At 42.3% G+C, this 26,320-nt stretch overlaps 3 protein-coding genes across 4 annotated transcripts in view; all 3 read left to right on the top strand.

Moving 5' to 3' along the window:
• The window catches only part of bcl3 (BCL3 transcription coactivator), a gene marked incomplete at its 5' end in the record, with an annotated part of 23,833 nt that extends 21,988 nt beyond the window's left edge, over positions 1-1,845 (top strand). Inside the window, 3 exons of the mRNA XM_080858133.1 lie at positions 274-441; positions 1,115-1,235; positions 1,352-1,845. Of these exons, the coding sequence (XP_080714259.1) occupies positions 274-441; positions 1,115-1,235; positions 1,352-1,743 (681 nt within the window). The 3' untranslated portion in view covers positions 1,744-1,845. The remainder of the gene's footprint in view (positions 1-273; positions 442-1,114; positions 1,236-1,351) is intronic.
• Positions 1,846-2,608: 763 nt separating this feature from the next.
• Positions 2,609-13,624, top strand: ddx61 (DEAD (Asp-Glu-Ala-Asp) box helicase 61). Of its 2 annotated transcripts, none has more exons than XM_080857661.1 (14): positions 2,609-2,744; positions 4,161-5,167; positions 5,257-5,320; positions 5,497-5,601; positions 6,365-6,494; positions 7,982-8,128; positions 8,399-8,493; positions 8,600-8,722; positions 9,044-9,172; positions 9,450-9,566; positions 11,112-11,175; positions 11,264-11,365; positions 11,657-11,875; positions 12,332-13,624. In XM_080857661.1, exons 2-13 carry the CDS (start codon positions 4,980-4,982, stop codon positions 11,872-11,874), a joined length of 1,482 nt encoding a protein of 493 aa, XP_080713787.1. In that variant the 5' UTR covers positions 2,609-2,744; positions 4,161-4,979; the 3' UTR covers position 11,875; positions 12,332-13,624. The 2 variants fall into 2 exon arrangements, with proteins under 2 accessions (XP_080713787.1, XP_080713788.1); XM_080857662.1 differs by having other exon boundaries at positions 2,613-2,770.
• Positions 13,625-16,307: 2,683 nt separating this feature from the next.
• tomm40 (translocase of outer mitochondrial membrane 40 homolog (yeast)) lies at positions 16,308-25,445 on the top strand. Its single transcript, XM_080857512.1, has 10 exons — positions 16,308-16,350; positions 17,085-17,302; positions 17,687-17,754; positions 17,873-17,965; positions 18,223-18,324; positions 19,408-19,513; positions 20,145-20,267; positions 21,068-21,144; positions 22,408-22,510; positions 23,323-25,445. The coding sequence occupies exons 2-10, from the start codon at positions 17,086-17,088 to the stop codon at positions 23,460-23,462; spliced, it is 1,029 nt and encodes a 342-aa protein (XP_080713638.1). The 5' UTR covers positions 16,308-16,350; position 17,085; the 3' UTR covers positions 23,463-25,445.
• The last annotated feature ends 875 nt before the right edge of the window (positions 25,446-26,320 follow it).

The raw sequence follows: 26,320 nt of genomic DNA, 5'->3' as shown, positions 1-26,320 counted from the left end.
TAGTTTTGATCGGTCAAATTGTGAAGTAGTCAACATATGATATGTAAAAAGGGATACTATGATCGAAGTACAAATCACTATTGTATTCTATTCCACTACACATATCTGCATTACAGAACAGTAGAATTGTTTTTGTAATTGAGGTTGTAAAACAAGTTAAGTGTTTACTCCCTAAGGAAACTGCTGTAGCTGAACAATTCATTTGGCGCCCCCTTGTGTTCCCTGCGTGACTGACAAGCAAGTTTTTATCGTTCTCTTCTTTCTCTGCTTTAGTATGTCTGTGACGTAAACGGCCAGTCTTACAGTGGCAACACGGCCCTGCACAGCGCCTGTGGCCGGGGGCACGTGGAGGCAGTGCGCACCCTGCTGAAGAACGGAGCGGACAGCAGTCTGAAGAACTACCACAACGACACAGCTGTCATGGTGGCCAAAAACAAGAGGGTGAGTGGGCTGGGGGTTAACCAGGAAAGATCTGACATGTGATTTCTGGCAGACATATGTGCATGTGTTACCAAACATGATCGGGATTATGAGCATTCATTGTTGTTGGCACATTAAGATCCTCAGTCAATAGCACCATCATATGGCCATTATCTGTAATGCATTCAAATAGCAATATTTCTATACTCTGGCCTTTACAAAGTCAAAGTCAAATGTATTTATAAAGCACATTTTAAGACAACTCACGTTGACCAAAGTGCTGATCAATTAAATTACAATAATTGATCAAATCAAATAGAAAATTGCAGTGGTGCTCATGGTGCCTCAAGGAACTTGTCTTTCTCCTTTTATGGCCAAATCATCATAATCATTATTTATTCAGGGAGAATTGACTGAGTACAGGGCTCCTTTGCAGCAATGCCCTGATCGAGGGGACATAATACAGATGAACAATAAATAAACAAACCATAACAAAACAAAACAGACAAAATAAATAAACAAAACACATTATACAACTCAGATTTAAGTGTATAAAAAAACATAAAGTAAAACATTTTTTTTGAGAAATATTTCAAACAACAGCACTGAGGCACTGGTTGACAGACAAATAATTAGTTTTGAGACTTTGAGACGCACTGAGTGTTTTACTCAAACTTCACCATTTTATATTCAGGTAACAGATGTGCTCCGTGGGAAGGGATCACGGGGCTTACCGCCCAAATCTAATGACATCGAGAGCTCTGTGAAGTCCCCTCAGCTCAATACACCCCACCCAAGGCAATTCAGCATGAATGGTGAGTTATACCGAGTAGTGTAAACCTCAATTTGATTTCCTTTTACATTTGATTACGTAAGATGTCCCACTCCGTTTAGTGCTGTGTAACCACATATTTCTTCACGGCTCTTTTAGGGTCTTCTTCTCCACAGTGTATTGGATGTTCTCCCTTCACCCCCAAGATACAATCCCCTCTTGGTCCGGCAGCAGATAGTCTGTCAAGCCGACGGTCTCCGGTTGAGGTCAAGGAGACAGTGTTGCTGCATACGAACCTGGGGCCTCACAGTGTGGTCAGAGAGAGCCCATTTCCTCCACATATGCCCCAGTCATATCCCCCCATCTACCCTAACTTCGCACAGCATTTGAGTGTACTGATGCCCCCTCATTTAATCTATTCGACTGGTCTACCTGGATCCCCTTATCACCAAGAAGGCCCTCTACGGTCCTCCAGTCGTAGCAGTGACCAGTCGGATGTATCTACGATGAGTGTGAACAGTGATAACAAAGGGGAGATCAGCCTGGACTAATCAACTAAAAAACACTGTTCCCTCGTAATGACTACTCATTTGTGAGTGAAGATGCCTCATGAACGGTCAATGAGCAGTCAATACTGTTTATATTTAGTATGTAGTTGCAATGAACACCAGTTTGTTCTTCAGACCATGCATTTGTTATCACTGTAAAATATGTAAATGTTCAACAAGGATGCACTGATCATGAAGCACAATAACAGTGGTGCTTATTACCCCATTGGGTGACAAACAAAATGGATGACTTTTGTTTCCTCCTTACTCTCAACCAAATAAAGATTTTTTTTGCACGGGGCACAATTTATTAGGGTACAGTTACAGTATATGAGCCATGAAACTAGGAGAATGAATGTATTTGTATTAAAGTACCAAAGGTCTTTTTACATAAGGGGTACGATGGAATTCAAAGAGAGGAAATTTCAGATTCAAAATATTTCAGTAAATGTTTGTTTATTTGAATGTAAAGTCAGTGTACCAATTTGTAAACTACCACATTTAAAATATAGTTTAAATGCCAAATATATACATTTTTTGTGTGTGTTGTTGTTTTTTCTCCACTCTGCAACTTTCACTGACTTATTTCATCTGAGAGAGATAGTTTTAAAGGTTTTCTTTAACCATACGGTGTCTGACTCATCGATAGCAAACACAACATTTTCTGATTTGACACGATTGTTAAGTTTGATTTAGTGTAATTTAACGTACGTGTTATTTGACAGTGATATATCTACACTTCTCTGGACTCTGGCTCCACCCACTTTACACCAAATTTGAACTCGTTTCGGTGATTGGCTAGTTCTTGTACCTGCATAGTATTCTGGGAACTCGGGCAGTGGAGTTGAGTTGGAGATTGGAAAAAAAAGAGCGAGGACTGTGCGTCCATATTGCGCAGAGACAAAAGAGAGTCGAGTGTGTGGACTTTACAGGAAAAAAAAGCATAAAGATCCATTAAGACCAAGGTTCGGTTGAATATAAGACGACATTCTTCAATCAACGAGGTAGACCTGACCATTGAACTTTAAATGTACGGGGGAGGTCTAATGTTAGCATTGTGACTTTAGCTCAAGTATGAATTGAATGAACTGTTAGCCATTAGCACACCGAGAATAGTTATCCGAGTGGATAAATAGCTAGTCAAATTGTTAACGTTAGCTGGATATGGCTGCTAACGTTAGCTATAATCTTAATTAACATCTCCAAGAAATTGGACTGCCTAAATTCGACCACGTATTGGTACGTCAAAACTTTTAAGGCAACGCAATATTATTTACGATAAATAACTTTGTTTTGTTTGTTATTAATTCGATAACTTTAGTTCAAGAGAAGTAAATAATGCTAGCAGTGTAGGCAACGTTAGTTAAGTAAGCTATATCTAGCCACTTGGCTTTTGTCAGGTTAACTTAATGAGCAACAATCAACGTTAGCTCTTTTGTACGTTAGCGTTACACTTGTTAAATAGACCAGGTAGATGCCTTTAAGTATGTATTGCTAAGTAAGTGTCTGACTAATAATCTAAGCTAAACTCTAATTTTCTTCTGCTATGTTAGCGTTGTAGCTTTGGCTAAAGTTCGCTAGCTACGTTCGTTCTTTATCATACAGAGGTAAAACATTTTCGTTGGTAATTTAGCTAACAACTAACATTTGAAACATTTAAGGCATTCATTGTTGTTTTCTCAACTTACGTTTGTCAGGCAGGTTTTTTTTTAACGTCACACTTTTTGATACACGACATCGGTCATGTACTTTCGTGAATTGGTTGGCCAATCGGCCATGGCAGTTTGTTAGCATAGCAAAATAGCTGTCTTGCTAATGCTACGGCTTGCTTAGGGTTGGTTTGGATATCCACTAAAAGTGCGCCGGTAGAAAGCTTTATCAAGGGACGCGAGTAGCAGAGACATGTGTTTGTCAACGTTTCTTCGTTGTTTGACGTTAGTCTCGTTTTTCTGCGTGTCAATAGAAATATGTCGTGGGGTAACGCTGAAGCTTAGTTTGTAATAGTTTGTTGGCAATAACGAGTTTTGTACTTGAGTGAAAAACTAATGTAAAAAGCTTACAAGTCACTTCATTAGCTGAATCCTTTACGTAGCTAGATAATCTGTCTTTACCTCTCATATGTTACCATTGTGTTTAGGTAACAAAGTAATAGGACAACCTAAGGTCTTTGTATAATTTGTTGTAAGTTCATTTGAGGGTTTTAACGCAAGTAACGAAATCTGTTGCAACGTAAATATGTTAGATTGATGGTAGACCCTCATTTCAGTGTGTAAGAATTGCGGGAGTTGCACATAGATTTTTGCTCTCGTTGAGTTAAGAATTGCCTATGTTCATTTCATATTCACATTGAGTTTTATTGTAATCCCTACGGCTACAGACAGTTGTGCCCACCACTCATCTGTCGACTGCTTTCTCTATAGGTTTTGCAGCAGTTTTGAATTTTCAAGCTGTTTGCACATCACCCAAAGACTACAAAGATACAAGGAGAGAAGGCGATTCAAGACTCAAAGCACAAACACACCGAAGACAAACAACAAAACATTTCAGGGAATCCCAAGTCAAGTTCTTTTTGGAGATTCCCTGCAGAATATAAATATTTGAAAGGACTATTTGAAGTAGCCTGCAGCATTTGAAAACGTGTATTTCCATATTAATCCAAGTTAATTCTGAGGGCCATTTTTGAAAACAAGCCCATTTGAATGTAGAAGAAAGAACATTTAAGAAAACAGCACTTGGCTTTTAGGACGAGACCAGCGGTACTACTTACCCAAGAGCTACTAAAGAACTTTGAGCTTTCAACAAAATAATTGTAAATTACATAAAAATTCAGGGAAGTCCGTTTGAGGCATAGACAAGGAGTCCTGTGTTAAGTTTTGCTTTAGCAAGTATTAAACAGGACGTGAACTCCAGAGCAATCACTCTCGTATAGATTTTTATATTGTGAGTGAGGACATAATTATTTATTCATATAAATAATATTTTCTCTTCTTTTAGGAGAGCTGTCATATAGATCTATATGTAAACAAATTTGTTATACGTCAGACACTCTTCTTTTCAAGAGTTCTCTGCGTACAAGTCTGTGTGAACTGTCAATCACACAAGGCCAAACTCAAAAGTTCTATAAACAGCAGAACTGTTTACATCGAAGGGCATTTTTAACAAACAAAGTGTATTTGGAAAGCAAGTCAGAAAGTTTGAAAAACAAACAAAAGAAAAATTGAGGAGAAACTCTTGAAGCCATGGCTACTGCGAGAACAGAGAACCCAACCTCTGTCATGGGACTTGGCAAACCAAACGGGCAGCTCAGGGGACCCCCCAAGCCTGCTGGACTTCAGTCTCTCCCCATGTCCTCTGCCACACTGCAAACCAAGGCATCCAGTGTGTCTCAAGTTGGAAGCACCATATCCCAAACCAGTGATGGTATTCGGTAGGCATTTGTATATTTAAATCTGCATCGTATCCAACCGTGTTCTTGCATCGTACGTTGAAATCATTTGTTGCTGTCAAATATCCTAGGTTTGGAGATGACTGGAAGAAGTGCCTGCAGCTACCACCAAAAGACTGCAGAATGCGAACCTCAGTGAGTTTCACTTCTAAATCCACATTTCTGTCGTAGGGCTCAGAATACCCCACCTATCTTGGGTTTTATCTTGGACCAGTCTATGTAGTCCTGACTGGCTGAAATGTATTGTGCTCTGACAAACTTGCCTGTCACCACGTACTTGTACTGTGCCTCATCTGCATGTTCATCTGTAGGATGTGACCTCTACGAAGGGGAATGAGTTTGAAGACTACTGCCTGAAGCGTGAGTTGCTGATGGGCATCTTTGAGATGGGATGGGAAAAGCCCTCTCCCATTCAGGTAAGCCAGCCTCAACAGCCAAACTCCAAGCAAACCCTTCTGACGGTTTGGAAGTAGGGGTGGGAATCTCTTGGCACCTCACCATTCAATTCCGATTCAGAGGTCAACGATTATAAACCGATTATCTATTCTAAACAGATTATCAATTCTAAACCGACAAAACATTTTTAAACCTTTTGAGTCTCAAATCACTTCCTACTTTGTGATTGATAATTAAAAGTAAATCAACAGATGAATTACCTTTTTATTTTTTCCATGTCACAATTATGACTTTCTATGAACAATAATCGATGCAGCTTGCATTTCAACACATTATTTCAACACCCCTATTTGGAAATGCCCGTTAGTCTGATCTCAGAACTAAACTTCAACTGCCTCCAGAAATATTACACCTCGGAGTAGAATGCCAAATTCTTTGCATGCCCTTTTAAAGCAAACCCCAGTAAAGACATTATAACCCTAATATCTCTACAGTCCGTTCCATTCTCAAAGCCGAGATTACTAGCCATGTCATCCTGTGGTCCAAATTGCACATGCAGATATATACAATTAACTTGTATTCCCTGAATCAAGATATGCATTTGCAGCCAAGTATATTAATTGATGCAGAATACATAAATCGACTAAAACGCTTAGTCCATGAAGAATTTCTGTGTGAAAGTGTGATTGGCTTTGTGTAATAGGATTCTACTATTAACGTGGTGGAGGTAGCTCTGGAGATATTTGCGGAGGTGTTCTGAGCTCGTTTGCTTCTGGCTTGCAGGAGGAGAGTATTCCTATCGCTCTGTCTGGCAGGGATATCCTTGCCCGGGCCAAGAATGGCACAGGGAAGAGTGGAGCCTACCTCATCCCCATGCTGGAGAGGATAGACCTGAAGAAGGACCACATCCAGGGTAAGGACTTTAGCAACTGATATGCGTTTGGTTTTTATTTCGCGAGCCGTTTTTTCAGTCGTTTTTGTCAAGTGAAGTGGCTGAATAATTTTGCATCGTGGACATATTTATTTTTCTCCTTTTTTAGAAAAAACAAGACTGACCGTGGTGGGTTTTGTAATTACCTTTGCGATGATCTACAGAACTTGCAACTAAAAACAGCCGCACATTAAAGAATGTTGAAAAGAGAACGCATTCAAACATGTTTATATTATTTTTTTCATAATTTCACAGGTTTATCCAAATGTGATCTAAACTCTGAAGTCCTTCATTTATCAGTCCATTAGTTTTGCATTTTTATGTTTAAGTTATGTGTTCAGATGAATCGTCTGGCCTTAAAGGCACCCATTGCAACTTTATAGGCTTGAGACTCAAAAAATAAACATTCAATTTCTAGTCTTTTTTACACGTAGTAAGTTTCAATAACTCCATACCATTACATATCGACATTCAAGGGGCAAAGATGAGACATCGTTGTGTGGTGAGAACTGATAGAAAATCGTAAACAACAACAATCGCCGGTGGGGAGAGGCCATTTTTCCATTGACTGGAATCCTGCTTTATTTATTGGTGGAACCAATAAATATAAAGATTTGGGGGAAAAATGGATTTTCTTTCAGTTCTCACCACAACGACGTCTCATCTTTGCTCCTTGAATGTCGATGTGTAATGGTATGGAGTTATTGAAACTTACTACGTGTAAAAAAGACTAGAAATTGAATGTTTATTTTTAAGCCTCGAAAGTTGCACTGGGTGCCTTTTAAGTATGTCCTTCACTTGTACAAACAGTTGGCCTGCACAAGTTTAGGCTGTGCCCGTATGGAAGGCAGATTGATTATATCAGGCTTTTGTTTGGCAAGTAGTGTAGATGCACTGGGGGCACCCTGTCTATTCAGGTGCGTGCATATGGACGAGCGCAGTAGCATTCCCACTAACACCCACTCTCCCTTCTGCTCGTTTCTGCTTCCTGCTGATGCCAATTTACACTTACATTTGTGTAAACGAGCTAAATGCATAAATAAAAACATGGCCACATGCGACCCATGGTGCCTGTTTCAAACAGCCGTGTTGTATTTTTTGTGACATTAATGCTTTTGCGTTCCGAGTAACAGTGTTGTGATATACCGAATAAAGGGGCGCATTTCTGCATTTCCAACCGAGATGCATGATTTGTATTTTGCCCCTTTTATAACAAGTGTAATGCATGAAACTGCTATGATGCTACTAGTAATTATAATAATAAAAATTCATTTTATTTTAAATGCACTTTTCATTCAAAAGAATCTGAGTGCCTACATATTAGAAACTAGCTATAATAATACAATACATTTAAAAAATTGTAAACATAAGCATAATAGAAAACTTAGTGGTGCTAGATTTAACACAAGGCCAGAAATGTATCCCAGCCATGCCCTGAACTCCTGCTCTTCTGCTCTCTCGATCCACAGCAATGGTGCTGGTGCCCACTCGTGAGCTGGCTCTGCAGGTCAGCCAAATCAGTATCCAGATCAGCAAACACATGGGCGGGGTGAAGGTCATGGCTACCACCGGAGGCACCAACCTAAGGGACGACATCATGCGTCTGGATGAGACAGGTATTGGTTGTTTTCATCTCAGGAGCCAGGGTGTCCTTCAGTGTAATACAGAACTCTTCAGATTGCTCTACGGTAACCGCACCACTTGTGATCGACGCAAGTCGGGTAGACGCTGCTTTGAGTTACGCCTAATGCCTGTTATGATCGGACTAGGTATCTTGTTGTTTCACCTGTACTTTTTTATTTTTTTTGCATACTACTGTGCTTACCTGGTGGCCATTGTGAACGGTGTCCCTTGTGAAATGTTTCGCTCACTCTCCCTCTTGCTAGTTCATGTCGTGATAGCCACTCCAGGCAGGATCCTGGACCTCATCAAAAAAGGTGTGGCCAAAGTGGACAGAGTCCAAATATTGGTGATGGATGAGGTGAGAAACGAGGCCGTGTGCGGTTCACACCGACTCCTTTGTGAGCATTGCAAAACCAGCGCTGCGGAACGTTTCTAATCACACTTGTGTGCTTCTGTTCCTTTAGGCCGATAAACTTCTGTCTCAGGACTTTGTGGTGCTCATCGAGGAAATCATAAGCTTCACGGCCAAGCACCGGCAGATCCTGCTCTATTCTGCCACTTTCCCTGTCACTGTGCAGAAATTCATGGTGAGTTGGCACTGGATTTAATAACTTGCACTTAAGCAGTGACAGTTCCGCACTTCTTTTTCTTTCTATGCCGTTTTCTATTTCTTGAAAAAAAAAAAAAGCAGTATTTATCGTTACACCAGGTTTTATCGCTCTTAGCTTGACTGTTCTCCCTTGTTGGTTGCTTTGGACAAAATCGTCTGCTAAATAACTAATGTTAATGTAACTGTAAATAACAGATTAGATGTCTTCTGCATAATACTTCTGTTTTGGGCTCCAGAATGAAACGTTTGAAATAAGCGTTGAAGTGATGTTGTCGTCTTTTCTGTTTCGTTTTGCCAGAACAAACATCTGCAGAAGCCCTACGAGATCAACCTGATGGACGAGCTCACCCTGAAGGGCATTACCCAGTACTATGCCTATGTCACTGAGAGGCAGAAAGTGCACTGTCTGAACACTCTCTTCTCCAGGGCAAGTCTCTTCTGCAGAGGCAGATTTATTTACATTTCTTTTGCGTCTGAAAGAATGGAGATTATGCACAAAATACATGTATATTTCTCAGGAACAGTAGCTGTAGCAATGGTAGTAGTTCATTTCTGTGCTCTAACTTTCTTTATTATATGCATCTACAGCTGCTGATCAATCAGTCCATTTCTGTGCTCTAACGTTCTTTATTATATGCATCTACAGCTACAGATCAATCGGTCCATTTCTGTGCTCTAACTTTCTTTATTATATGCCTCTACAGCTGCAGATCAATCAGTCCATCATCTTCTGTAACTCTACCCAGAGGGTGGAGCTCCTGGCCAAGAAGATCACCCAACTGGGCTACTCCTGCTTCTACATCCACGCTAAGATGATGCAGGTGAATTTGGGAACAAAGTGCTTTGCTACATGCTGGAATCCAATGAACGGTTGTGTGGGGGTGTGCACGCCTGACACATAAGCAGTTGGGGTGGGGCGATATGGCCAAAATCTTCTATCACAGTATTTGTCATTTTATATCACGGTTACGGTATACATCACGGTTTGATATACATAGGGTGACCAGGTTTGAGTTTTTGAAAAAGAGGACACTTCAGCGGTGGCGAAATGTGTCCAGACATTTATTTATTGACCCTTAAGAATACTAAGGTGCAGAAACAATACTGCCTCAATAGGCTTTTGGCCTAAGCAATAGTGGCCTGTATAGGCCTACATTGTACTGAATTTTTCCATTGAATCTTTAACTAGTAAATTAAAGCAAAGTGCATGTAAAAAAGGAAAAAGCTTTCTGTGGCATTTAGGCCAGTGCTTATGTGGCTTTCAGTGGTTCTTTAATGTACTTTCAGAAGATAAATCGGGTGTTAACTTTCTTTTCAATGTGTGTCCATATGTTAACGCAATAATGATGAGAAAAAACATTTTCTTTATATGGCCACATATTAAAATAAGAAAATTAAGAAGTTAGCCATTACAGATAGACATAAACATAGATGCTCCATTGACCGCCATATTGGTGAGGTGAAGACTGGCCTGTAAACAGACGCAAGTAAACGATGGGGCTTAGTTTTTTCTGGATAATAAGCACTATAGCGTTTACATTTCTAAACGGATTTCACTGAGTTGTGAACATTCTAAACCGAGTTGTTTTTATATTCAAGGGTTTATGATCTACGTGGAGTACCAAATATGTTTTGGTCTCCATGTAATTTACAGTAACATGGAGACAGATAGGCTATAATCGCCATAGACATACAAACATGTATATGTCTATGATAATCGCTGCTAGACGCTCACTGTCCTTGTGCTCCAACAGCTCATTCACTTTGAAATACTGAAAAGAAATCTAAACTATTGAAAATAGTGCATCTTTAACTGTGAAAAAGTAATGGCCGCTGTCATTGGCAACAGGTTTTGTGCATCTAATTCCATCTTTCATATCATTCCGCAAGTAGTCCGGTCATTTAACGGAAAGTCATTGTAACTTGAAGTCAGCAAGTAATCAGTTGCTATGCAACACCTGAAACTTTAGAGTTCTATTTGCCTGAAGAATGATTTTTTTCTAAGCGGAAATCACTAAACGGCAACAAAATCGTTAAAGAGGTATATTGGAGGAATGTCTTCTATCGTTTGGCGAGGAACCGTATAATAAACAGGATGATGTATTGTTCGGAGGTCATTATCTAAAAATAAATCAATTTCAATCGGATTTCAAAAGAGTATGCCGCGGTTGAAACTTTGTAGCCAAATCTCCCAGTAGACACATTTCTACGGTTGCACAATATATACCGTCATACCGCCCAGCCCTAATGAGCAGTTGTGTAGACGAAAGCCTTTGCAGTCCAGAATTGTTGATTTTTAAATTGGTGTTGTCTTTCCCATGAGGCCCCCAGATCTCTGACTGACCTGGTTTTCTTGCCCCTCCTAGGAGTATAGAAACCGTGTGTTCCATGACTTCAGAAACGGGCTGTGCAGGAACCTGGTCTGCACAGGTAGGTAAACCACCAATCGGCATGTCTTAAGTTTGTAGAAGTATATTTCTATGCAGACTAAGAGTGCCTTCTTTTCTTCCACACACAGATCTGTTCACCAGGGGAATTGATATCCAGTCTGTCAATGTAGTGATCAACTTCGACTTCCCCAAAAATGCAGAAACATACCTGCATCGCATCGGCAGATCAGGTGAGAAACCAAATTCTGCATATACAATGCCTGTGTTCGAACAAGACGCCGTTCAGCCATGGTGTTGTGTAAAGTATCTCTTTAGGGTTGAGTCCAGTGTAATTCTCCACTCAGTGTCCATGTGTTGATCTTCACAATACCTGTCATTTTAACAGCCTGGCAAAGCCATCTCCCTTGTGCGTCGCTTTAGGCAAAAGCGTCTGCTAAATGACTTAATGTAAATGACTGAAAGTCGCCCCCCTTAACAACTCCTCTTGTCCCCATCCCCCAACCCGCCCCACCCCACCCCAGGCCGATATGGTCACTTGGGCCTGGCCATCAACCTGATCACGTCAGAGGATCGCTTCAACCTCAAAGGCATCGAAGACCAACTGGTTACCGACATCAAGCCCATTCCGGGTACCATCGATAAGAGCCTCTACGTCGCGGAGTTCCACTCCTTGGACCCAGACGCCGAGGAGATCGAGAGGGAGACCCCACGCAAATCAGGGGACCCCAACGCGCGTTAAGGTATGTCTGCATATCTCTGTCTTTATTAGCATGTTAAGGTGGTGTGTGTGTGTGCATCTCTGTGTCTTTATTAGCACGTTAAGATGGCGTGTGTTGGTGTGGTTCCACATCGTTAACATCCTGCCATCTATTCCATAGATTCCACGTTGATGGTGTATTTTCCTTGTTTTATTTGTGGCATGCATCGGAGTCAGTGTCTTCCTCACTTCTATCTGTGAGAGGATTGGTTCTTGACGAAAGACTTTCAAACTGGTTCTGGGTCTGGTTTTGGCTCCAGGGTGCAGGTTACCTTATGCTTGCCTTTAGAGGCGTAACTGGATAAAGTCTCTAAATCATGGATTCATGCCAAGTAGGACCGTTTCAGTCTACAGTGGCCTGATCCTAATTCACTTGACCCTCTCATCCTTTCCTTCTGTTCCTCCTAACAGTTTTCTTTCCTTTTTTTTTGTTCCACAGGTGATTTCAAGGAGGTGGCTGGCATTTGCGGTGAAGTGGACTACACAGCAATGTCTGTTTTAGATTTTTGTTGTCCCCAAAACAGCATTTTTTTTTTCCCCCCTTGAAAACTTTGGCACAGTATATTTTACTTTGTTAGTACATGGTGAATTCAACAAAAAAAAAAAACAGCTCGTCAGATCCACATGCAGCATCCTATGAATCAATGCTTCAGTGCTACCAGTGATTTGGGTCGGTTTTAAAGTCACTCGTTTTCTCTGTCAAATTGACCTTGTCTGATGTAGGTCACCTTTTTAAACCAATACTCTACTCATCAAACATTTTCCACTTGACTAAATCTGCATTTTTGTCTTGGCTGTAATCGTCTGCTTTTCTTTTTCTTTTTTTTTTTTAGCTTTTTCTATGTCTGTGTGGGAGTGCAGGTGCACACAGGTACAAATGTTCACCAAAGCTTGACATGTGAAAGATCCACATTTGTGGGATCATTTAAGCCTTGGCCACACCGTTTCTCTTACAAATGGTCTAGTTTTATAGTCCATTTGTCAAGGCAAAAAAAAAAAAAAAATCTCAAGTTCAGATAAATGAACAATGATCTGAATTTTGCTCCCTAGAGAGAGAAACTGAGAAACTGCATTGGTTAATGAAGCACTGCCACACAGCCATCTCCTCCTCTATCACTTGCAACACTCTTCTCTAAAGTGCCTTAATAGCTGCTCATCCTCTTCTCCCCACATCAGCCCTAAGCTAGTTGATGGAGTGATCTTCAAGACAAATGCCCGGAATGAAGATTAACACTCGTCTTTTTGCTGTCGAAAGTATATTGCTTTCTTAAATGAATTGAAGCATTCTGCTTGGGAGAGGGGGGAAATATCTGGGCAATGTCTTTGTTCCTGCAAAGCCTGCTAGCGGTTTTTAAGAAGCACACGGTCATTTTGACAGAGGAGTGTGGAATCTTAAAACGGGTGACTTTTCCTGACCTAATGGGCTGCTTTCAATTATATGGAAAAATGGATGCTGAATGCAAAATGCGTTTGAATATAATTTTGATAGAAGCACAAAATGAAACATGTTCACCTTCATCAATGTGATCATTTTTGGCTTGATATGCTTTCATTATTGCTTTGTGCCAAAGTCTAGTAGTTCTGGTAAAACGTGAAGCATTTCCATGTGGAATATGACCCCTCTTCAGAACCAGGAGTGTTGAAAATGGACAATGACAAGTTCATGTACCAATGGCCGCCTGTAACTCCTTCACCTATGGAAAAGAAATAAAAGTTCAGCTTATTTCCCTACTTTTGTCTCGGATTTCCTTTTGTTTAATTAGTTTGGTTGGTTTTCATCCTTGTAATATTTCTTTGAACATGCTCTTCTGCTCAGTGGTGTAAATTATTGTACTTCATTGCGATTGAGATTTAACCTAATGACAAAAGATGACGGACCATTTCACTGATTCTTGAGCAGATGGCTAGTCCCCTTGCGTGGTAGACAACTGGTGTTTGCCATTCAGGAATAAATTAACCTCTGACATCACCGTCAGACCACGGATTCGCTAAGCGTGATTGGCTAGGAGCGTTGAAGCTATTGAGACACGGCAGGTACACAATAGCCCCTTGTATGCGTCAATGTAAAGCTGTTACATCGCTTCTACCACGATAGAAACTCGCGAACGTGTTACAATTGCCTCATGTATAAGGGGTCTAGATGTAAACCGTTAGTTTTTCCGCCGATCGTCTGAAGCTTTCGAGAGAGGTGGTTTACCACGTTCGTTCGGCTTAGAAAAGGGCGTGTCAAATCAGGCCGATGTGTCATGGGGGAGGCCGTGCGTGACTGGGGGGAGACGGTGACAGGAGGCTAGAAAGTTCACTCCATCATCTCTTTGAAATTCCTTATTCCATGAGTGGTAGGCTACAATGTGACTGGCTGTTTTAAAATATAACTAATAGCCTAAGGAAACAAAATAACCCAGGAAGTTTCATCTTCGAGACGTTAAGGCTTCTTCCAATACTGACTCATAGCTTGCAGGTTTGCGGGAGACGCGACATTTGAGGGATGTCACTTAATTTAAACCTTTTTTGCTTCCGTTAGTGTGTGTGTGTGTGTGTGTGTGTGTGATAGAGACAGAGAGGACTCAGTAAAACATCGGAAAACACCTCTCGTAAGCCTTAAGCTATCAATCACCCCCACAATGAAATATGCCATTACAGTCGCGACAAACTTCTTGGCATTGTGGTGCGCCCAAAACGCAAGCTATAAACGTAGCCATCCTAATGTAACCAAAATATACCTCTGCTGATATGCCTAACCTTCGTTCTATTTAGAATTTGTCTTAGCACTATGCAGGAATAAAATAGCATCTACAGTGTCAGGATTCAGGCGAGAGCGCCTGGCTTAAATAACGCGCCCTGCTGCACTGAAGGAGCGCTCACTCGCAGCACCTGTTGCTGGAACGCATATAATTCGTTTTGCAAGGTGCTGTAGTCGTGGGAACGACTGGCCTGGTTTCTCCCAAAAGGAAAGTAGATTTTCCTCTGCTGATCCCGCGTCTATATGGAAGTTTGTAGAGAAATTGCCGGGGAGTAAAATGCTCCCTTTCCTTTACGTCTGCTGCTGGCTAGTAATACAGACAGCCGGAAAGGTTAATACACGGAATGAAATAGCTACACATTACACACGCTACGTTTTAATAAAAGCCACGTTACTCACATACTGGTTAACACTGTTTGTTACAGCACATAAATGTTTGTCGCTACATCCAAACTGCGTCACCGTTGTCCCTCCCTGTGCTCCAGCCGCACCATTTTGCTTGCAATGTGAATCATTTAATTTAAATATGCTTATTGGCATTTGTTGCACCTTAATCATTTTCTACAAACATGATATATGCTATGTATGGTGTAGTAGACTGAGACTCTATTCACTACTGCACAAAAACTAGACACGTTTGAAAAACTAGACGTTTGCAATGAAGTAGGTTAAACAACTTTCGCCAATATCTCCGTAAGGGAGATGGGTTATGTGCTCAAATTTCCTGGGATCAAAGAAGACGTTAGTATTCATGTGCAAACTAAAAATCACGTCTCAGGATTGCTGCGCATGCAAGTTATTTCGGGTGTCTCAACTGTAACTAATACCACTGTCATATAATTATGAGTCCAGTAAAAGACGGAGCAAACACAGTTTTCTACCGTTGTTGAAACACATCCACGCGTAGACTCGTTTTCTTTCCATCCGAGAGTGGTTATTCAAAGAAAATATTAAGAACTATATGCTGATAGAAAGAAGGGAACTTTAAGCCACTACACTGCCTGTGCCCGATGCGGATCCACGTTGATGTTGTTAGTAAACAAACCAGGTGGGAGCACATCTCCGTGGTCTTTGCGCATGCCCGAGGCAATGTAACAGCTTCACATTTTGCACATGTATACAGGTAACGACAAGAGCCGTTTCCCTTGAAAATCTTCACACCTACACGCGAATACGATACGATAAACTGATCTGATCTCAGTGGCACATGTATAAGGCCCTAATGTAACTTAGATGCGTGTCAGTACGGTTTTTAGAGCGAACAAAATGTTAGCATAAATGTCTGAACAAGGTCTAAAGATAACCTGAATGTATACTGTCCCGTGAGATGTTTGAAGATTATTGTCATTTTCTCGTATTTACTTAACAGTGGAAAGCCTACTAAGACCCTGACTACTCTGCTTTTAGCGCGAGTGATCTCTTAAGGATATTCTTTAACCTGATTTTCGGTGACGATAGTTTTGCATCAATTGGCTTTTCCATGACTCAAGGTTTCAGGTGAAATCTCAAGTTGGGACTTAAGAGAAATACCCTTGAAGTTTAATTTGGAGGTGTAGTGTCACTGGTGAAGGAAAATCACATTTAGGCCAATGATGTTGCAGCTTGGTTTTATATTACCCAATGCGCAACAAATAGGCGGGCTGAAGTGACAACTCCAGGTTGAATCGTTCAAACCCGGTGTCCCTTGTAGCCTTATCTGGACTGCATTGCACAACGTGAGTACCACCCTAGGCTCATTTCATAGTTATATTAAATGGTTTTCACACTTTCTTTTGGGGATGAACATCAGTTACTATAATGAATAGGAATACACGCCGACATGAAAATGTATCCCCAAATTCTGAGCTGGGTTTCTCAAAATACCTGTCCAGTCGTTAGCTAGCTAATGAATCAGCTAACAGACAAGCAACCTTCAACACACAAACTAACTTGACGTAGCTAACATTAGCTGCGTAATGTTCAATCTCAAGCGACCATTACTGTACCAGCTTCTTTAGATGTGATGGGAGATAGAAAACCAGTCGCTGTAAGGTAATCCCCTTTGCGATGTTCTCTCTGCTAGCTAGCCAGGGATTTCAGAAGACTAATATTAGCTAACTGTTTATAGACGTTAATCGTGCTGGACTGGGGTAACGTTAGCTGACTAAGATAAGAAAGTTATTCCAGCCGGATAGCGAACTTAAGTAACTAGGATAGCTAACTAGATATCAAGCAGACTCGATTACTGACAGCTAAATACAACTGGCGTGTATTCGCTGGGGTGCTAGTATAGACAATATGGGACTGAAGGCAAGGTATTAGTTATTGTGATCACTTATTTTTCTATCGTACATGTTAACACCCAGTACGCTATGGATACCCCTCACTTTCCCTTTTTTAGCTAGCAAGATTTGGGTCAACTTCATAAGTTTCTAGCGCTCTTCATCTCTATCTATCTATTTGCTTTTAGTATGGGCAGTGTACTGGCTGCCAGCTCCCCAAATCCACCGCCTGCTGCAGGTGGTGGTTCTCAGGGGGGCACTGGGTTGGTAAATGTGCCCCCAGGATTCACCATGCCCCCAGTGTCACCAGTTCCCCCAGGCCCTGGTACTGCTCCCCAAGAAGGTGACACAGAGAGTCCCCCTCAGAACCCAGGGACCTTTGAGGAGTGCCACCGAAAATGCAAAGGTAAGGCTGGGATGCATGCATGATTTGGAGTTGAACAGTTGTGTAGTGCAGTGGTTCTTAACCTGGGTTCGATCGAACCCCAGGGGTTCGTTGAGTCACTCTCAGGGGTTCGGCAGGTGTCAAGACACACACAGTATAGCCCGGTTCACACTAGCAATGTCGGGCCATTTTTATACATACCTACGTTTTGAAGAAATCATATTTTATTTTTCAAATTACGAAGGGTTCGGCGAATGCACTGATGAAGCTTGCAGGGTTCAGTACCTCCAAAAAGGTTAAGAACCACTGGTGTAGTGGGTTAACTGTATGGCTTAAAGGAACGCTCTCTGAGTTGTGCGGTTGTTCATGTCGCTGTTTGATTTTTTTAAATTAATCTTGTTTCAGAGGTCTTCCCTCTTCAGATGGAAGGTGTGCGACTGGTGGTAAACAAAGGCCTGAGCAACCACTTCCAGGTCACTCTAAAGCACACACATTTAGTTTTTTTCTCCACCTCGGATGTTGTCATTTTGTTAGTCTTATTTAAAACAAACCGTAGTTGATTTTAGCTGTTGTATTTCATGCACTTCACAGGTGAGTCACACCATTACCCTCAGCACTGTCGGGGATTCAGGCTATCGCTTTGGCTCCACCTACGTGGGCAGCAAGCAGACTGGCCCTGCGGAGGTAAGACATCTCTTGGTCATGTTGATTAGGTTTGTACCAAAAGGAGTTTGCTTGTGGTGTGTATGGTCAACAGAATAGTATGGACATATTGTACGTTTTTTTTCTCTTTTTTTTTTAATACGATTAATTTGGTTCACGTATACCAGGTTGCATTGAAGGTATTGTCTTGTGAATGGTAGAGCATATGATCTTTTCCATTGTGTTGGAGAAAGATTATAAAACTGTGTGTGTGTGTGTGTGTGTGTTTTGCCTGTCAGTCTTTCCCAGTCATGGTGGGAGACATGGACAACACTGGGAGCCTCAACGCTCAAGTGATCCACCAGCTGGCTGACCGCCTGCGCTCCAAAGTGGCCATGCAGGTACGTGCCGTAAACCAACATGGCTAATGCTCAAGCGATCCTCCTTGCTACAGATCTGGAAGACGAAGCGTAAGTTTACCCACCAAGGAACGTTTCTGGCTCTAAACCAGTGACTGCGTGAGAAGAGTACTTGGTTATTTATTAGTTATGAAAGTTCAACAGGCACTCCTGTCAATTTGTGTCGTAGAATTGCTTAGAGGTGTAGTGGTTGGTTCATATAGACAGACCAAGAGCTTAGAGGTGTAGTGTTGGGTTCATATAGGCAGACCAAGAGCTTAGAGGTGTAATGTTGGGTTCATATAGGCAGACCAAGAGCTTAGAGGTGTAGTGGTTGGTTCATATAGACAGACCAAGAGCTTAGAGGTGTAGTGTTGGGTTCATATAGGCAGACCAAGAGCTTAGAGGTATAGTGTTGGGTTCATATAGACAGACCAAGAGCTTAGAGGTGTAGTAGTGTTGGGTTCATATAGGCAGACCAAGAGCTTAGAGGTGTAGTGTTGGGTTCATATAGACAGACCAAGAGCTTAGAGGTGTAGTGTTGGGTTCATATAGACAGACCAAGAGCTTAGAGGTGTAGTGTTGGGTTCATATAGACAGACCAAGAGCTTAGAGATGTAGTGTTGGGTTCATATAGACAGACCAAGAGCTTAGAGGTGTAGTGTTGGGTTCATATAGACAGACCAAGAGCTCAGAGGTGTAGTGTTGGCTTTATATAGACAGACCAAGAGCCTGTAGCGCCGCCTCTTTGGCACAGTGTTGCGTTCTTATGGTGTATATGGACAGGAATTTAAAGAAGCAGTCTCAGTAGTTTGTGTTTTGGCTAGTTGTCATGACGGTGCATGAGCACTCCATCCCCATGGGGAAGCCTTGTAAACATTTGCCCTAACTTCTCTCATGTTAAGTCCATTCTTAGTATAGTGGAAAACAACATTGGCTTCCTGGGGGAAAAAAAATATTACCCTGGTTGTGGAAGTTGTCATTTCTTCCTATGCTTAATCCCAAATCCGCACTTTTTGTGTCAGGTAATCTTTAGAATGTGGTGGTCGTGCACATGCTTATTGTCCGGTGTTCATATCCCCCTAGACACAGCAGCACAAGTTCGTGAACTGGCAGTGTGACACAGAGTACCGCGGCGATGACTTCACAGCGGCCGTCACCATCGGCAACCCGGACATCCTCGTGGGATCTGGTACTGAGCCTGTCCAGTAAACCCTTTTGTCAACTCCTCTCCCCATAACTGTTTGTCTCTGTGAAGTTTGTGGCCTACATTGGGCTCTGTCAGCCTGCGAGCCGCACTTATGTACATGCCAGCAATCGGATATTGGTTGTTCCCTAGTTATTTATGTATTTGAATGGGCCATTATTGCAGCAGATTCGTTTCAGATACAATACTGTTATGGGAATTCCTAATAGGACATAGTTTTCAAGGAAGTGTTAGAGCAGTGGTTCTCAAACTTTTCACCGTGAGCACCACCTCAGAAAATGTTTGGCTTTCCAAGTACCACCATTGTAACCATCATTGACCTTTGGTAGCATGCCACGCGAACGGAACTCAGTGTTATTACCTCACTGTAATTCCTAATCAGGAGAATAATTATGGCTCAGATAAACAACAAACTTAAATTATAGGATCTAGTTGTTTTAATGATTTTTAAATATATTTAACGATTAATATCCTAGTCATAAAAAATCCTGAGTGCCACCAAGAGGGAGCCGCGTACCACCAGTGGTACACGTACCACAGTTTGAGAACCACTGTGTTAGAGGAAACTACTTCGTAATTGACCCCATTGTGTGATGTGCCTTTGGTGACTCCGCAGGCATTGTGGTGGCACACTACCTCCAGTCACTGAGCCCTGCTCTGGTGCTCGGTGGTGAGATGGTCTACCACCGGAGACCTGGAGAGGAGGGCACCGTCACGTCACTCGTGGGCCGGTACAGCGGTAAGCACACGCAGGTCACATGTCACACTTGCAAGCAGTCATCATAAAGGGTTTTCTCGGGGGGGGGGGGGGAGTCTGGCCTCATGTCATTTCCCAATCCTCTCCCCATCTCTTCTCTGCCTCCCTTCCTGTCATATATTCAACTGTCCTATCCAAATAAAGGCATAAAAAAGCCCAAAAATAAATCTTAAAAAATAAAAGGGTTTTCTCATCCGAAGCCAGCACAAAGTGCAGCGGAGGCACAGGTTTTAGACAGGAAATTTGCCCTTGAGAATGAAACCCTTTATCATCGGTCATTATTGCATAGCAACGGTCATATATCGCTTAATAGCTGACCACAGAATGTTGGGAAGCCCCATTCAAGTGAATGGAGCATTCTACAGCATTAAAAAGAGCCGTGTAATAAAGAAACAGTAACCCAGCCGTAGGAGTAGGAACCTTTTCAAGTCTTTGGTTCTGAGGTGTTGGAGAGCCTCGTCCTAGCCTGTCATTGGACTCAATTCATGAATGGAGTGTAGTGGTCCCTGCTAAATGCTTTTTCCACCTTTTTTGTATTTTTTTTTTTTTTTTTTTTTCGAAAACTGCAAAGGTTACATCCATTGAAGGACCTGATTATTTGGACATTTCTCATTTGAATCCCTTGAAATCCAAAGGATGCATTCTCTAGAGGACACATGGAGTGAAATATTAATTAAAAGATGTTATACACTTTCATTGCACATAACATTTGCACCCCCAGTGAGGGCGGTCCAGTCCTGATAGTAATGTAACCACTACTTTTTGGTCTGTTCCTCACACAGGAAGTAACTATATCGCCACGCTGACGGTGGGAGGGGCCGGCGCACACGCATCATACTATCATAAAGCCAATGAGCAGGTATCTCCACTCCTCCTAGGATGGCCCCCATAGGAGTCAATGCTCTATGTCACTGTATATTCACCCCTCTTTGGATGGCCCCATAGGAGTTAATGCTCTATCTATGTCACTGTATCTCCACTCCTCCTTGGATGGAGTTAATGCTCTATCTATGTCACTGTATATTCACCCCTCTTTGGATGGCCCCCATAGGAGTTAATGCTCTATCTATGTCACTGTATCTCCACTCCTCCTTGGATGGAGTTAATGCTCTATCTATGTCACTGTATATTCACCCCTCTTTGGATGGCCCCCATAGGAGTTAATGCTCTATCTATGTCACTGTATCTCCACTCCTCCTTGGATGGAGTCAATGCTCTATGTCACTTTATATTCACCCCTCTTTGGATGGAGTTACTGTGACATAGATAGAGCATTATCTCCACTCCTCCTAGGATGGCCCGCATAGGAGTCAATGCTCTATGTCACTGTATCTCCACCCCTCTTTGGATGGAGTTAATGCTCTATCTATGTCACTGTATATTCACCCCTCTTTGGATGGCCCCCATAGGAGTCAATGCTCTTATCACTGTATATTCACTCCTCCTGAGATGGCCCCATAGGAGTCAATGCTCTTATCACTGTATATTCACTCCTCCTGAGATGGCCCCATAGAGCATTGACTCCTATGTCCCTGTCGCATATCACAGGCCACTGCTAGAATGCTCAGCCCTAGCCTACATCAGTGCTGTGTTTGTTAGTCTGAATAACTGACTCTGTGTGACGCTGAGTTTCATTTTGTGTCTTGTTCATGTGCGTGCATCTTTACAGATGTCGTCACTGACATGTAGTGTGTGTGTCTCTTGTTTCGGAGTCATCTTCGTCTGATCCGCTGTGTCTTTGTCGTCACCGACATGTAGTATGTGTGTGTCTTGTTTCGGAGTCATCTTTGTCTGATCCGCTGTGTCTTTGTCGTCACCGACATGTAGTATGTGTGTGTCTTGTTTCGGAGTCATCTTTGTCTGATCCGCTGTGTCTTTGTCGTCACCGACATGTAGTATGTGTGTGTCTTGTTTCGGAGTCATCTTTGTCTGATCCGCTGTGTCTTTGTCGTCACCGACATGTAGTATGTGTGTGTCTTGTTTCGGAGTCATCTTTGTCTGATCCGCTGTGTCTTTGTCGACACCGACAAGAAGTGTGTGTGTCTCTTGTTTCTGAGTCATCTTTGTCTGATCCGCTGTGTCTTTCTGTTGACCCCCGCCCTGTCGCCGGCATGGATAACAGTTACAAGTCGGTGTGGAATTTGAGGCCAGTACACGGATGCAAGACACAAGCGTGTCCTTTGGCTACCAGCTGGATGTTCCCAAAGCTAACCTGCTTTTCAAAGGTACACGCCATCCTTCTCCCATTGGCTCCTTTCTCAAATCAAACGTTCATCATGTGATTATCATATATAATGTTCGATTTACCTTGACGTATTGTTACTATAACCAGATATTGTGAAGTCAGTGTAGTGAAAGTGTTGCTTGTCACTTTTGGAGAGGCTATACATTGACAATAGGCCTAGTACATTTACAGGCCAGCCTAAAATGTAGTATTCTATTACTCAGTGGAATGTGATTTAGTAGGTCTCGATTGTGCAGATGGCTATGTATTTTGGGCATAACCTACGCGTAATATATGTTATAAATATCATCATGTGGAGTTCAAGTAGTTGAGTAGTCAATTTAGGGGATACATTTTTACTAGTGCTGTCAAACGATTAAAATATTTAATCACGATTAATCGCATTTTTGTCATAGTTAACTCAAAATTAATCGTGATTAATCACACATTCTAAATGTCTCTTCAATTATTTTTTTCCATCATTTCTATATTATTTTGGTGGATTGGCTAGCCACCTACTTTTTTTTAATCACACGATAAAAAAATGTACGGCGTTAAAATGGGTTTGCGTTAACGCTGTCAATAACGCATTAAACTGACAGCACTAATTTTTACTCTGAAGTAATTTTTTAATGGATACTTTTACTTCTACTTGAGTTGTTGTTGCTATTATTATTATTATTATTATTATTATTATTATAAAGTAGCAATACTCTACCCACCTCTGCATGTGACTATACCAACCCCTCACTGCCCTTGGCCTCCCTCCTCCTCCTCCTCCTCCTCCTCCTCCTCCTCTCTCTTTCCTGACAGGTTCGGTGGACAGTAACTGGATCGTGGGGGCCACTCTGGAGAAGAAGCTACTCCCTCTCCCACTCTCCCTAGCTCTTGGCGCCTTCCTTAACCACCGCAAGAACAAGTTCCAGTGTGGTTTTGGCATCACCATCGGTTAAAACCAACTCGGTGGGGGCCCCCTAAACTCCCCACCTCCACCACGACCACCACCAGTTGCCCAGCAGGCCCCATGCTCCTTAGACAAGCCCGAGCTGGAGCCAAGAGGCACAGGGACATGGATGAGACAGTGGCCATGGATGGACACGCGCACACACACATACATACCACACACACATCCACACACACACACACACACACACACACAACCACACACACACACAACCACACACACACACACACACACAACCACACACACACACACACACACACACACACACGCACGCATACACAGACATAAACACAAGTTCTCAGCAACACAGTATTTCACTCCTTACAAGAATCAGCTACGCTGAAAACGTGTTGGGCTGCAAACTAGCGTCTAGACACATGTAAGCTCACGGACTCAGAAGTGAAGTTCAACTGAAATTAAAATGCTGATGAAGAACAACTTCAAGTGGTTAAACGAAGTAGTATTTATAAGAGTAGATTATATAGCAAGTCAACACATCTCAATGAAGAAAAACTGTCTGAAGTATGACAAATATACTCTAATAAGTGTTCTGTCCATGCAGTGGTCCATTGAGGTCCGTTGGCTTTTGCAAATTGATCCTAGCTCTGACTCTCTGCCGAGCACTAGTGTTGACCAAAGGAAGTGAAAATCAATCTGATTGTTTTTATCCCTCAGTGTAGCAGCACCTCATGCAAACATAAGCCCAAATAAATCTGCACTTTGTTCTGCAGATACCCCCCCCCCAATTTGACCAAACCAGACTGACATTTTGACTGCTGCCTGTTCTGTCTGTGCTCTATAGACTGCTGTCTGTGCTGTTTGAGCTCTATAGACTGCTGTCTGTGCTGTTTGAGCTGTCTGTGGTGTCTGTTCTGTCTGTGCTCTATAAACTGATGTGGACCTTCTGGGGGCCAGCATGCGACTGGTGATGCACCCTGTCCCTGTGCCTCTGAAAAACTCTAAAAGCTTGGCACTTGATCTGAACGGCAAACACACAAGGGAGAAGCAGTCCCCGTCCCCGTCCCCAATCCAGACACACACACAAGGGAGAAGCAGTCCCCCCCCATCCAGACACACACACACAGGAGAAGCAGTCTGACCCCATCCAGACACACACACACACAGGAGAAGCAGCCCCACCCCATCCAGACACACACACACAGGAGAAGCAGCCCCACCCCATCCAGACACACACAGGAGAAGCAGTCCCCCCCCCCATCCAGACACACACACACAGGAGAAGCAGTCCAACCCCATCCAGACACACACACACACAGGAGAAGCAGTCCCCCCCCATCCAGACACACACACAGGAGAAGCAGTCCCCCCCCCATCCAGGACCCATCACGGCTTCCCTTCTCTCCAGGGGTGCTTGAGCTCCAGTCCTCTACTGTGACTCTTGAGACTGGGTGTTCTCCCTCGACCACATGAACGTTTGTTTTGTTAGTGGATTGTTGTTGTTTGTTTTTAAGCCGTCCTTTTAAGCCGGATTTTTGTAGACCGGTGAAATTATCGGAGCCTCAATGTGGTTGTGGGATGCATGATCAAACTGGGGTTTGTGTTAGAATGGACCATTGAAACCATGCTATCATTAATGTTTTTCTTTTTCACTGCTGAGTTTCATGAATAACCCATGCACTGCTGGATGAGAGCACATTTGAATCAGAGCTCTGTTGAGGGAGGTGATTGGCATGTCCATTGGTGATGTTGAAGCAACTTCCTTTTTTATATAAAAATGCTTGCCGAGGGAAAATTGGACTGTTCTAATTAACCGTTTGTGTGTGAGAGTGCGTTTGTGTCTCTCTCTCTGTGTGTGTGTATGTGTGTGTGTGTGTGTGTGTGTGTGTGAATTCTCAGTTAAAGCACTTTGTTTAACTATGATGACAATACTGTAAAGCAGAAGCAGTTCTCTGTTCAGGAAAATTAAAATTTAAAATGTGCTTTTAAGAGGAGGTTCAAACTTGAATCTGATTGGAAGCAGCTATGTGCCCCATGATTAAAGAATAAGTGATGTACTGTATGTGTTTTAAAATATCAGTGTTGTGTTCTCACATGAGCATGAAGTGAGAAGTGAGCCTTTGCAGTCATGAGGAGTAAACTGGAAATGCCAATGCAGGATGAGATTGTGCTACGTAGCGTAGCAGGGAGGTGGTGCTGCTCGCGCACAATGTTGGAACTCTGCAAGGAGGCAGATTCTATCCACAAGGGGGACGTCCACCACTGTCCATGGTACTGAAGGAATCACAAAGCCACATTCCTGACTGTCTATGCCTAAAGGCAGAATAATTTAGTATGACTACAGTGTGCACCTAACACAGCCCTTTTTACAGGCTGAATAAAATGCTGTCTGGGGTGAAAACATCTATGAGACAAAAATATTTTTAAAAAACCCATTGAAGGACAAAAAGAAAATGTACAATACTAAGAACTGTTTTAAATTCAAAAGCAAATGAATGAGGGGAAAGAGTAAAGTAGGCCTTGTCAATGGTACAGAATATTGTGCTGTTTATCAAATCAACTAAGAAAAGAAAGTATACTGTTTTTGAATTTGCCCTGTAATTTGCACAATTTCAACTTCCCCCCCAGGTTTGTCAGCTTCCTGTGAGCCTGAATCAGAGTGCACTATGTGCCGTCACGCCTTGCATTCCACACTATGATGAGTGACAGGTGTCTGTCAACTGTAGCTTCCACTCATCAGTATTAACTCCAGTGCATTTTTGTACAACATGTGTGCTGTGTCATGGGTATAAAATCATCTGTGGAGTTTTGCTGTTGATTAAATTCCAGTACTCTGTGACAGTTTCCCTTTAAAATTCAAATATACCAGATTTAAATAAGAAATGTGTA

Source organism: Sprattus sprattus, assembly GCF_963457725.1.
Source record: "Sprattus sprattus genome assembly, chromosome: 19".
Classification (NCBI taxonomy): Eukaryota; Metazoa; Chordata; class Actinopteri; order Clupeiformes; family Clupeidae; genus Sprattus; species Sprattus sprattus.
The sequence above is the reverse complement of the archived record's forward strand: the minus strand, read 5'-3'. Positions and strand labels throughout refer to the sequence as shown.